The sequence below is a fragment of the Guillardia theta genome (genome assembly GCF_000315625.1).
Source record: "Guillardia theta CCMP2712 unplaced genomic scaffold GUITHscaffold_16, whole genome shotgun sequence".
Classification (NCBI taxonomy): Eukaryota; class Cryptophyceae; order Pyrenomonadales; family Geminigeraceae; genus Guillardia; species Guillardia theta.
In genome coordinates this window covers 774,164-786,299 of record NW_005434658.1, presented here as the reverse complement: position 1 = coordinate 786,299, position 12,136 = coordinate 774,164, and the positions used below count along the sequence as shown (strand labels likewise).

General features: G+C 52.5%; 4 protein-coding genes across 4 annotated transcripts; 2 read left to right on the top strand and 2 right to left on the bottom strand.

Moving 5' to 3' along the window:
- Window positions 1-828: 828 nt before the first annotated feature.
- GUITHDRAFT_104420 (hypothetical protein) lies at window positions 829-2,850 on the top strand (the record flags this gene model as incomplete). Its single annotated transcript, XM_005836945.1, has 15 exons — window positions 829-876; window positions 916-1,017; window positions 1,061-1,132; window positions 1,187-1,297; window positions 1,340-1,387; window positions 1,535-1,681; window positions 1,873-1,973; window positions 2,031-2,065; window positions 2,107-2,184; window positions 2,241-2,312; window positions 2,363-2,433; window positions 2,468-2,509; window positions 2,557-2,623; window positions 2,673-2,728; window positions 2,782-2,850. 15 exons carry the CDS (start codon window positions 829-831, stop codon window positions 2,848-2,850), a joined length of 1,119 nt encoding a protein of 372 aa, XP_005837002.1.
- A 39-nt stretch (window positions 2,851-2,889) lies between these two features.
- Window positions 2,890-3,824, bottom strand: GUITHDRAFT_85573 (hypothetical protein; the record flags this gene model as incomplete). Its single annotated transcript, XM_005836944.1, has 3 exons — window positions 2,890-3,207; window positions 3,320-3,567; window positions 3,621-3,824. 3 exons carry the CDS (start codon window positions 3,822-3,824, stop codon window positions 2,985-2,987), a joined length of 675 nt encoding a protein of 224 aa, XP_005837001.1. The 3' UTR covers window positions 2,890-2,984.
- A 1,135-nt stretch (window positions 3,825-4,959) lies between these two features.
- Window positions 4,960-8,200, top strand: GUITHDRAFT_157361 (hypothetical protein; the record flags this gene model as incomplete). The annotated part of the gene is made up of 5 exons (XM_005836943.1): window positions 4,960-4,974; window positions 5,743-5,757; window positions 6,401-6,541; window positions 6,743-8,080; window positions 8,153-8,200. 5 exons carry the CDS (start codon window positions 4,960-4,962, stop codon window positions 8,198-8,200), a joined length of 1,557 nt encoding a protein of 518 aa, XP_005837000.1.
- A 47-nt stretch (window positions 8,201-8,247) lies between these two features.
- On the bottom strand, window positions 8,248-9,862 carry GUITHDRAFT_104417 (hypothetical protein; the record flags this gene model as incomplete). The annotated part of the gene is made up of 7 exons (XM_005836942.1): window positions 8,248-8,286; window positions 8,335-8,374; window positions 8,423-8,460; window positions 8,503-8,574; window positions 8,621-8,636; window positions 8,683-9,536; window positions 9,785-9,862. The coding sequence occupies 7 exons, from the start codon at window positions 9,860-9,862 to the stop codon at window positions 8,248-8,250; spliced, it is 1,137 nt and encodes a 378-aa protein (XP_005836999.1).
- Between the last annotated feature and the right edge of the window lie 2,274 nt (window positions 9,863-12,136).

The following is a 12,136-nucleotide window of genomic DNA, read 5'->3' as shown; positions in this document are numbered from 1 at the left end:
GGGTGCAGGTAGCGGCAAGGCTGATGCTTGCGGGATGTTCTGTGGACGAGACAGACCTTCGAGGATACACTCCTCTCCACATCGCAGCGTCGAACGGGCACACGACTCTCGTCCGCCTCCTCGTGGAGCTGGGGGGCGCGAGTCTCCAGACCAAGACAAAGCTCATGCTCACTCCACTGCTCTGCTCGGTGGAGAAGAAGAGGTTGACGACGATTCGCTATCTTGCAGAACAAGCGTACCCCCGGTGATTTCACTCGTTCCCTTCCTACTGCCTGCTGAGAGCTCCGACTTCTCTCGGGCAATGGACCCCCCGCTCCCCTTCCTCTCTCTCTCTCTCTCTCTCTCTCCCTCTCTCTCGCCCTTGCTGCTCTCGCACCCCCCTGCCCGCTGAGCGTCAGCCTTTCGCTCAAGGGGTGACGGGCGGAGGAGGTCCGGGGGGCCCCAAAGGAACGAAATTGAGGACAGGAAATGGCGGCAAAAGCGTAGCGATAGGGAATGCCGAGGGAGGGCGGGAAGTAGGGGCGTAAGGGGGGAGGAGGCACAAGACGTAGAGACGGGGTTGAGAGCAGGCAAGCGTGTGTGGCCGCTTAGGAGGGAAGAGAGCGAGATAGGAGGCAGAGGAAAATGGTAGGAAGACGCAAAGATGGGATCTACAAGGCTTTGACCTAAGCGCTGGTAGCAGACGTCCGTCCATGTGATTGCTCTCCTGCTCTCGTGATACCTTGGAACATCGACAAGCTTGAAGCAGTGCCGGAGCCTCAGGGCTGAGTGAAAGAGCAGGAGGTATGTCGGTGAAACCAGAGGAAGGCTCTACAGCTCAGTTCTTGAATGTGGCCACCATCAAGCAAGGAGCTCTACGACTCGCGACAGTTCTATGTACCAGAGGACGGCGATGTCTGATGTTGCTAATAGCAGCCACTCACAGATTCTGTTGTTCTGTCGTTGTTGTTGGGCCTGTATCTGACGATCGGGCCTGTCTTGAATTACAACAAGATCGAATCGGATCAACGGGATATGGTGACCCACTGTAAGCCTATACTTTTAATCTGAAGCATCACAGGTAACGAACATGCGGATCTTGATTCCAGCTCGACAGAAAGCTCACAACATCTCCATGCAAACTTGTGTTCCGGTGTCAAGCTTGTCTATGCTTATTTACCTCACCTCTCATGTTGTATGACCGCAGAACAGTTTGAGCATAGGAGCACTATCCAATCCTGTGTCGCTGGCAACAGTGCAGAAGTCCAGGGGGAGGCTGCCGGATCCTCGATTTCTCGGCTACGACGGCTTCCTGCAGGTGCGGTTGCCGGCGACACATGCGGCATGACCTAACCCGCAGACCATCAACATGATGAGCGTCACCCCTCGGATGTGGCAGTACTACACGGTCAGTGTTTCTCAGCTCCATCGCCTCCTCACCCTCCCCAGGCTCTCTTGCCAAACGTGCAGCCTCCTCCGTTGGCTTGGAATGCTCAGATGCTTCTGAACATCACCTTTCAAGTCAGTCTGTTGTGTGATCGTGACCTGCAATCAGTTGAATTTCTGTAGATTCCATCCTTCTTCTTTCCTCAAGCTGCTCAGGAAAGCAAAACTCCCAGAAGCTTATTCGGTTCTGAAGGAGCTGCAGATTTACAATACTTTGCCGCTGAAAGCTCGGCCGAGGTTCTCCTACAAGTATCAGGTCTTGCAGATATTGATAGATGCTCGGCTCTCGTCACCCCCGTGCTCAACAGACATTGGAATCAGGGTTGATCGAAAGTTGGATAGTTGACGCCAAATTCTCGACAAGTGTCAGGTTAGCAAGGACGAAAAAATGAACAGAAGATGAGGGAGAGAGCAGGGCATTCAACATTAGCAGAACTGCTATCCAAGGTCAAATTGAGGTATGATGAGGATGGATTACAAACTATCATTCACAAACTGGGTGTCAAGGTTGGGATCCTAAAGGAGATTCTTGTTGAGACGAGATTCGAGTAAGACTCAACGAGCTTGCAACTTGTGCTTGCGAGAGAATGACACGTGCGGCCAAGAACGATGGACGTCCCCGCTACCTACATAGAGCAAGGTTGATTGATTGGAGGATCAATGTCTGTTGATCAGTCTCAGACGTGTCTTCGACCCTCTACAACGGTGGTAAGGTGACAATCAAGACCGTCAAGGATTCTTCTGGCAACTCTGTTTCATGTGAGAGCTGTCTGAGCGATAGCGATGTAGAGACGAATCGCCCTGACACTTGCAAGGTCTCAAACTCTTCGATGTAAGGAGTGACTGTCGTCAGACTGTCGCTGTCCCAGTGATTCATCGAGTCAGAGGTCTCGATCTTGGTGTTGATTCGCCATTCTGAATCACTTTTGCACTGCAGCAAAGAGGTTTGAGGTCGTATACGTCGGCAACTCGTCGGATTACGTCGCCCCGACTGTCGTCAATCTTGCTGTTGTTCCTGCTCCCTCACCTCGTTCCTCTGCAGTCGGGCGTCTCGATCTCCGTTGAGGTCCGAGATTTACAGCAGGTCATGATCCTTGCATGATTGATCCACAACGTGACATCGCTTAACAGCCGAGACCCTACAGCCCTCCGTTCGGAGAGTTCACAATCTTCTTCGTTGGCATTGCGTTTCTGCTCGGTCTGTTTCTTGACATCTGTTTCTATCGGAAGTGACTGCCTCGCTGCAGTCTCCTTGTTCACCTTGATTTTCTGGTGCTACGCCAGATTCTTTGTCATCAACAGGGTGAGAATACACATGCACAGGAAACCCAGCACTGAAGCCTTTCGTTCCACCAGAATGTGCGACTGAACAATGGTGAACCGCCCATGTTCTTTCAAAGCTTGCTCAAGTTCCGAGGATGGTGACCACTTCGTCATGAAGCACGCGGAGGAGCAAGTTGACATACAGGAAAAAAATATTGTACATTTCAAACAACGACCACAACAACAACAACCACAACTCGTGCTTGCTCCCTCCCTTCTTCTCCCATCGTTCTCTCTCACACAACCCCCCACATGTTCTCGAAGGCATTGCACAGCTTGCCCGCAGCAACAGAGCCGCTAAGGGGATATGAGCTCACGGAGATGTACTCCTCCACGTATGAAACCTCAGCTTTGCCATGCGCCATCGCACCCAGCACAAAAACGATGGGCCCTTCCTTGGGCAAAGTGTTCACCCACTCATTGACATTGACAAGCTTTCCGGTCTTGGACGTTCCGATCCTGCAAACCCCAAGTGAATCGTCAAGGATGTTGTCAGTCAATCATTGGCAAAGTGATTAGACAGGGGAAACAACAGCACAAGGAGGAAGAGAACAAGTTGATGAAGCAGAACCTTCTTGCTCCTGTCGGCAGGTGAGCCTCCACGGGGTTCTTCACAACTTTGAGTAAAGTCTCTGGTCCATTGACAGCTCTGATCTTAAGCTTGTGAAGAAGTTGCACCATAAGCCCAGCAAATCTCTTGTAGGTGCGAGGTATGCGAATGTGTGGGCTGACTTCAATGAGAACATTCTTCTCGGTATGAATGTATACTTGCATCTTTCCTGATTTGTTCAGAGGAGAATCTAAGAGTGTCAAGAGCATCTGAAACTCAGAGAGTCAATCGCGGTTTCACACGCATCTGCTCGTCATGGCACCTGGTGGGTGATGTCAGGTCTGCAATCTGCAGGATCTCGCTTGAACTTTTTAAGAAGGTGCACGTGATCATCACAATTGAGCAGTTCGTAGGAGTTTCCTGACTTGACAGCTTCAAGACATGCTTTCTCTAGCACGACTATCAGCCTCTGCGCTGTGTCCTTCTCCTTTGGCGTCTTGGGGAGCTTCGGGGCCTCGGTCGCCATCCAAGTTGTCTGTATGCCTGTTTTTAGTTTCAACCATCAAAAGACAATCAGGCGAACATGGCTCCCTGCATTAATTTCTCCTCGCTCCTCTACCTTCCACTGATCTATTAAATTTGAGTAAAGAGATCTATTGACAACTTCGTTTCCCACGACTCCCCCCATCTAGCTCCCCATGCGCCATACACACAGTGTCTCGTGACGACAACTGCATTGTCTGTTTTGGAATCAATGAGTATCAGTATCTTGCTGCTTGTCTCATCCTTGCTCTCAATGTTTCTCACTCGCCTATTCTCATCTCCACCGACATGTTTTCGCTGAACTGGTTTTCGCTTACAGCACGTGCACTCTTCTTGGTCCCCGGGCCAGGGCCCGGCGGCGCAGCCCGGCGGCGCCCGGGGCCACCGTAACGGTCCCCCCGGTCCGAGTGATCGGACAGTGTCACGGACCGACCCCCGCCGGCCGTGAGTGAGGCAGCGCTCGGCCGCCGCGGCCGGCCCGCTCCGACAGTGACCCCCCCCCGCGGCGCGGCCGGCCGCGGCTCTCAGCCAGGCAGGCGGCCGCCGCCGCGGCGCCGGGCTCGCCCGGACTCCGGGGAGCGGCGGGGCCGGGGCCGGCGAGCCGCAGAGGCGGCCCCGGCGGCCCTCGGAGGCCCGGGCCCGGTGCGTACTACGGTCATGATAGTAACTAAAAATAAATGGGCTTGAAGCGCTTTTATACCTTTCCGATTTTGGACTCCGGTTCAACGGTCACGGTATCCGAGCCAGGCCCTCAGGGGCAAAGATCGGAAAAGATAAGGCACTTCGGCTGAAGATAAGGGCCTAAGAGCAAGGGGCTCAGGATCATTTTAGGAGTCGAGCAGTACAAGCCTACTAGGCTACAGACATCCAAGATAAGGTCAAGTCCCCGAGATAAGGCCGGTACAATCATCATTTCAGAGTAGCAAGAGTCCCTGAGGGTTATCTTGTTGCTCTGGCCTCAATCCCCGCCCCCGGACTTCTCCGACCCCTTGTGTGCCAACCCCACCCGGCCGCCCCGGCAGTCCGATCACTACCGACCGGCTCCTCAGAGGCTACTTTACTTAGCGGCGGCGCCGGGTGCCCGGAGTCCCCCCTGGCATATGGGTAGTACTACCGCAATGACAAGGGGGGTAGTAATGGTGTCATTTGAAGGGGACATGACCAGCGGCCCTCGGACCGTGGTGAGCCCACTGCGGCAGGTGGGTACTCAGTTTTTGAAGGGGACGCGCAGGCTCGACCGGCCGTCACGTAGTACCCACCCCCCTACCCACCGTGACCCGGCATCCGGGCAGAGTCCAGTATGCGACCGTTAGGTCTCGGGCGGCTGTCATTCGAGTCTGCCCATGATACCCCTAGTGTTGGCTTCACGGTGCCACGGTGGCCAAGCACAGCGGCGGCCTGGGGAGGATACGAGTACCCGAAGAGGAGGGGTCAGGCATCAGTGTCAACTCCCTGAGAGAGTGGCAGCCCCCCCCGGGCAGAGCCACGGATAGGGGGAGGACACGAGTGCTTGAAGAGGAGGGGTCAGGCCCTTGAACCCCAAACCCCATGCCAATCCTGTTAAAAGCTCCCGTCAATGCTACTAGCTAGCCAACTTGAACGGTGGCGGCACTGCGGTGGGGGTGGTGTGAGCCCCTGCATAGGATTGTTCTCGTCCCTCGAAAAAGGGACCAGCTGGCCACCCACCCCTGATCGCCTCAAAACGGTACGAACGCATTTGATAAAGCTCAGATGTTATCTTGTCGGAATCTCTCCTATAATAGACCTGATTACACCCCTGTCTCTCACCTACCCACCCCTGTATTTCTACACTGTTCTCCAATTCCGGTGGCATACCCACCCCTTACAAACCCCTGTCACTTACCAAGACTACCCGCAACATCTCTCTGACAAAACGACAGTTACAATTCACGCCGGTGCTTTCTTTCTTTCTTTTAGGACCCTTGATCTTGCCAGAAGGAACCCCTACCCGGGATTTTCCTTTGCATGAAGCTGAAAGGACCCCTTTGTTTTGGAACTTCATGCACCCTACCCGTAGCAATCTGCACACTGCCTTGCATCCACTTGAACTAGAACCCAACCACCCACCCTCATGACTTAACTTAATCCACCCCAGTACTAATTAGTAACCCCCCTTTCCCTGATCCTGCCCCACCCTTCCGTGGTCGCACCCCATTGCTGTCCATGACCCCACCCCATCGTCAGACACCCCCTTCCACTAGGTATTTTACCCCTATCTTATCTTCATCCTCAAAAAAGGACCCGTTACATTCTGGCACGAAAAGAGATCCTTTCGACATCTACGCCCCAATCTACGTCTCCTCCTTCCCCACAAAAGGATCCACCTTGCCATCCGTCCTCTGCTACTCGCACCTCTGCCCCGCTCCTCCTGTCTTTATAACTCCCGAGAGCCCTTCCCATACCAACTTTGAGTGGACTTCAGGCATGTTCGCTGGTTACGCAGCCGCTCCACCTGCTGCTATGCAGCAAGGGGATCAACAGCAGCCTCACAAGCAACATCTCTCTAGCAAGGCTGCCGCTCAGGCCATCCTTCGCAAGATCGATGAAGACGAAGCTTTCTTAAGCTGGAGAATAATCAAGACCATCATCGCTGCTGGTGGTGGTTTCATGACTGATGCTTACGATTTGTTTGTGATTGGTCTTCTCACCAAGTTGATGGGACGCATCTACTACCCAGATGTCCGCTACTATCATCCTGCCTATTGTAATCAACTCGGCAATGTTACGACTTATTATCAGTTGGATGCTGCCAACAACTGGCAGCCAAACCCTCATCACTGCGGTTCGAACTGGAACAAAGGCTCGGATGGGTATCCTGGGCTCGGAACTTGGCTTTCTCAAAACGTGCAAGGCTGGAACAACATGACTGTTGATCAACAGATTCAACATGCTCTTCCATATGCCCCCAGTGATCTCCCAAATCGTTCTGCCTACGCGCTCAAGTCTGTTGCCTTGATTGGCACCCTCGTTGGACAGCTCACCTTCGGTCACATGGCTGATTTGATCGGACGCAGACCTGTTCACATTGCGACCATGATCATCATGATCATTGGCGCCTTGGGTTCTGGAATGTCTTTCGGTACCACTGGTGATGCCATTGTTGGAACTCTCTGCTTCTGGCGTTTCTTCCTTGGTCTCGGAATCGGAGGTATCTACCCCCTCAGTGCCACCGTTATGAGTGAGACTGCTTCCACCAAGTGGCGTGGAACCTACGTGGCTGCAGTGTTCTCCTTCCAGGGCTTCGGATTCTTGCTTGCTGGAATCGTCACCATCATTCTCGCAGCTATTTGGATGCCCTTTGATCCTTCAGCAGACTTTCTTTGGAGAACCGCCCTCTCTCTCGCTTGCATCCCACCAGTTATCACTTTGTACTATCGTATCATGATCCCTGAGACTGAGAGGTACGAGGTTATCGTGAAGGGAGATACTCAGACTGCAGCCAAGCAAGTTGGACTTGACGATCCAACCGTTGTGCAAGCTACTGGCTTGAAGGCCAGGGGTCACACTTGGGGTTCCTTCCTTCGATTGTACGGCCTCCCCCTTCTTGGATGCGCGTGTTCTTGGTTCCTTCTTGATATTGCTTTCTACTCGCAGGGGTTGTTCCAGGCTGATGTTTTCACCATTGTCGGATGGCTCCCTCCTTCCTACACCATGAATGCTGTTGACGAGGTTTACCACGTTGCTCGAGCTCAGCTCATCATCTCGATGGCCTCTATCATTCCCGGATACTGGTTCACCGTTGCCTTCATCGAGATCCTTGGACGTACTAGGATCCAGTTCATGGGCTTCTTCTTCATGACTCTGTTCATGGGAATTCTTGCAGGAATGTTCCAGAAGCTCATCGACACTCACCAGGTCTCCAACTTCATCGGATTGTACGCTCTTACCTTCTTCTTCGCCAACTTCGGGCCCAACTCTACCACCTACATCTTGCCTGCTGAGGTGTTCCCCGCATGGTTCCGTGCAACAGCTCACGGTATTTGCGCTGCTACTGGCAAGACTGGTGCGATCGTTGGTTCCTATGGGTTTGGTATCCTCAAGGATACTCCTACCCACAATGCTGGCTTGCAGACTGTGCTCATCGTTCTCACCATTGTCAATGTTCTCGGTCTCATCACTACCCTTCCTATCCCAGAGCCCAAGGGCAAGACCTTGGAGGAGATGGGTCACGAGGTTGAGGATATGTCGAGCATGCACACGGATGAAAGCATGGAGCCAGTCGCCTCTGGCATGGCCAGCCCTCAGACCTCGTTTGTGCCCAACCAGTTTGCTGGTTCAATGCCTCCGCAGCCTTATCCTTCGATGATGGGACAGCCGATGTTTGTGAATCGCTATTAGATTCCATTAATTTGTGGTTTCATGTTTTGGTTTTGAGTAAAGGATGTTTATTTGATGTGAGCCTGTCTGACCATACTCTCGATGAACTTCAAATGTATGCGTCAAAGCAATTTCATTGGATTTGTGTTCCATACCTTGTGATACGCATATCTGTCCCCATATACCATATCGTACCTGAAAGGAAGAAAATGATGTCGGTACCCGCAGGAGTCATAAACACACCAGTAATTGACGGCAACCGTGTCGTCAGACTGCTCTACCTGGGTCATTATGTGACGACCGAACTGATGAGTAGGTAGTACCTGATGAAACCACATGGAGGGCAAGTAAAGCATTTCTCCCGGCCTCACTCTGACCTGCGTCTTGCTTGCAAACTGCGCAAGGTTCAACTCCACTCTAACCATACCTTGATTGTCATACCTCGAACAAGGGATGCCTGCTTTGAGTTGTCAACACTGCAATCACCGCAGCAGAAGCCTCACCTGTCATAGTCCGGAGCATTCGGATTCACCGAGATCCAACTCTTGACCTCTTCACCTTCTTGCTCTCCTAGCTCGCAAATCCTCCACGCTCCTCCCTCTTTGCGGTACCTCCGAATGCCGTAGGGATGAGGATACAGGAACGGCAGAGACGTCGGAGGGTACAAGGTGAATATCTTTTCCCCGCGGATCACAGCATACAAGTTCTCGTAATGGTCCTTGTGCAGAGTCGTGACTGACCTCGAGTCTCCCATCCACAGATTCACTGCGTCAGGTCCGTGGCCAAGAGCGTCATCAACGAAAGGGATTGAAGGAGGGACATCGTTTAGTAGAGCTTCTCCTATCTGCGACCGGAGGTTGTCATTCTGGTGTGACAGGTACAAAACGTCATCGTTGCCCTCCCTGTACAGCTCGGCAAGGAACTGAGCGAACGTCATCAGCCGCTCTTCAGGCAAGACAAAGAACTTGTCGTCAACGATCGCATCTCCTCGACCATCGGGCGTGACATTCACTGAAACCTTCTTCTCTCCCAACCTGCCCGTTAGGTACTCGTTGCTCCACTGCCTCCTCGCCGGCCACTCTTCCATGGCCCCTGTGATGATGCAGGGCCTGTTGGGCAGCACGAAGTCTCTGAGGAACTCGAGGGCCGAGGGGTTTTCGATCCTCGGGCAGAAACTCCCAGTGAGCTCTTGGGCCTCCTTACCAAGTTGAACAAGCTCATCCCGCAGAGTCCGTTGCCACTCTGGTGCTTCCATGCTCCCGGATAGTGCCGCGTTCGCAACGACGAGCACAGAGACTGAGCAGAGCAGTTGGAGCACTCTGACACGTTTAATCTTGACTTGAAGCTTCTCCACTCCCTGACGAACAAAGAAGTGAATTCGAAAAGAGATGGTCGTCAGCCTTGTACATTTCCACCTGCCACTTTCCCCATTTGGGCTTATTCGTTTGCTAATTTTGATATTATTTTACATCGACAAGATCTACAACAGCATCGCATGCCTTCTTTTCTTCCGCTCTTGGTCTCTCTCTAATCCTTCCCTTCCTCAATCGATTCCGACCACCCTCGTTTCATACATGCGGCATTGTGATTCCTCAAGATCCGCACGATCTCGATGTTCTCTGACTCACTCGCTTTCATTCTTCCAGCTTCAAGAGACTCCTCCTCACTCAGAGACGCTTCCATAGCTTGCATCAACTCGACGACACTGACTGACTCACAGACAGGAAGAGGTGATTCTCGTGGAAATTTCTAAGAGAATGAATGTTCAGAAGAGGGTGAGGGTGTCAAGATAATGAGACTTGTGACTTTTTGACGACGCACCCGAAGAGGAGCTAAGGTGGACAGATCCTCCTCTGACTGGTGCAGCTGAGACACAAGTGAGAATGAGGAGTGAAGCAGCAGCGAAGGATGAGTGTGGGAATCATGATCAAGGGACACGATGCTGCAGGCTCGATGAGAGCGAGGAGGGGGAAAGAAGGAGAGGGAGCGCAGCATTGAAGCAGAAACTGTCTCTTGTCCTTGTAGGCATGAAGCGGCCCCAGCGTATTGCAGCGGTTACATTCTTCCTTGCGACGGTTTCTCCCATCATTCCGGGACGCAAGATTCGACAACCCCACCCCCCTCGTGCTTGTTTTGTAGGGAATAGTACCCGTGAAAAACTTCTGAAATTTCAATCTGGGGCGGACTTGAATCCACATTTTCTACCCCTATTTTTCCTAGAATTTCGGAGGGTAGGGGTAGATGTATCAAGGTGTAGGAGTTCGGGATCATGCAAGGCAGGGTTAGGGAGGAGGAGGAGGAGGAGGAGGAGGAGGAGGAACTGTCGTGATAATGAATGCAGCTGTCGAGAGTGATGGACGATTGTCATGGCAAGAGACGATGTGAGAGCAGAGATGAGAAGAACGGATGGTGATTATAGTGATAGTGATGGTGATGGTGATTGTGATTGTGATTGTGATTGTGACTGTGATTGTGATTGTGATTGTGATTGTGATTGTGATTGTGATTGTGATGGTGATGGTGATGGTGATGGTGATGACGTGGATAATGGTGAGGTTGGAGGTTTTTGGTGTGCTTTTTTGTTGGTGTCGATGGTGTTTATGATGAATATGGAGTGGAATGATGGTCAGGACGTGGTGTTGGTCGGAGGCGACAATATGGATGGGCATGGAGGAGGAAGAAATGGAAGAGGTATAGAAAAAGGAGGAAGATATGGAGGAAGAAAACAATAAGACATGGAGAGATACAGATAGAACTGAACATGAAGGGGATGGAGGGGGAGATGGAGGAGCTGGTTGAGATTCAATTGTAGTGGTAGTGGTTTGAGCAAATAGATTGATCATTGCCGGGTCAGCGGAGTTGCCAGAGACGTGAATGGGTCAGAGGGATCAACTCAGCACACTGAGAGATGGGAGTTGTTGTTGAAGAGTCTAACTGACTGACCTCTATCTCTTCAGACCCTGACAGCATCGATGTGCAACTCAGTCGCCCCGTCTGGATCGCTCGATACTGCGTCATGAAGCAGTTAGCGATCCAATAAGTCGCTGTTTACTAGCCTGTGCCAGGGACTATCGATCTGCTCCTCGCCGGTAGTTGCCTTGCGCTCTCAACTTGCCTCAGGTTCACTCTGAGCCGCGCAGGCGTTGAACTTTCCTCTCCGATGGGTTGCTCAACGACAAAGAGTAGAGACAGAGTGGCGAGCATGAGAAGGGAGGGGAAGGAGGAGGAGGAGGATGCGGCGGCAGCAGCTCTGCCGACATTACCAACTCCTCAAAGGATTCATGTTTGGCAGGAGATGCTACTCTGTATCATCGCCATGAGCACTAGCCTTGCTCTCCTGGTCCACACCCCGCAAGTCAAGCAGCATATGCCAGACCTTGTCTGTCTTGTCCTCCTCCTCCTCCTCGGTGCTCTTTGCGGCTCTCGGGTCTCCTTCTCTAGGATGTACCGGGCAGGAGTCGACCAGGGCGTCTTGATCGGATGCGCAACGGTCCCCATCCTCCTCCTCGCCCTGCTCATCAGATCTCCGCAGCACGTCCACGTTATCTTCTTTTACTTGGATCTTACCATCGCATCCTCGTTCCTCCTTCTTCTGGATGCCCTTCGAAGCTCTAGCTTCGACAAGCTGTACACGCGCTCGCTGCTCCTCTCCTTCATCGTCGGATACTGCTTCTTCCTCAGGTTTGCTCGCTCCACCCCCTTCGACCGTCTCTCCATCGCTTACAAGTTGTGAAGGTTCCCTTGGATTCCCCTGTTTCTCTCTCTCCCTCTGCCATACTGCAGCTCGATCATCATCCGCCTGCTGTTAAACGGGAGCCCGCGATCGTTCACGGTGAGCAAGCACGGACAGGATTGCTCCTTGACCATCCCCCTTCTCTTCTCAATACCCCTCCATGTCCTCCTTCATTCATTTCCTTCTCCTCCTCGTCTCCTGAACAATTCTCTGCCCCCCCCCCC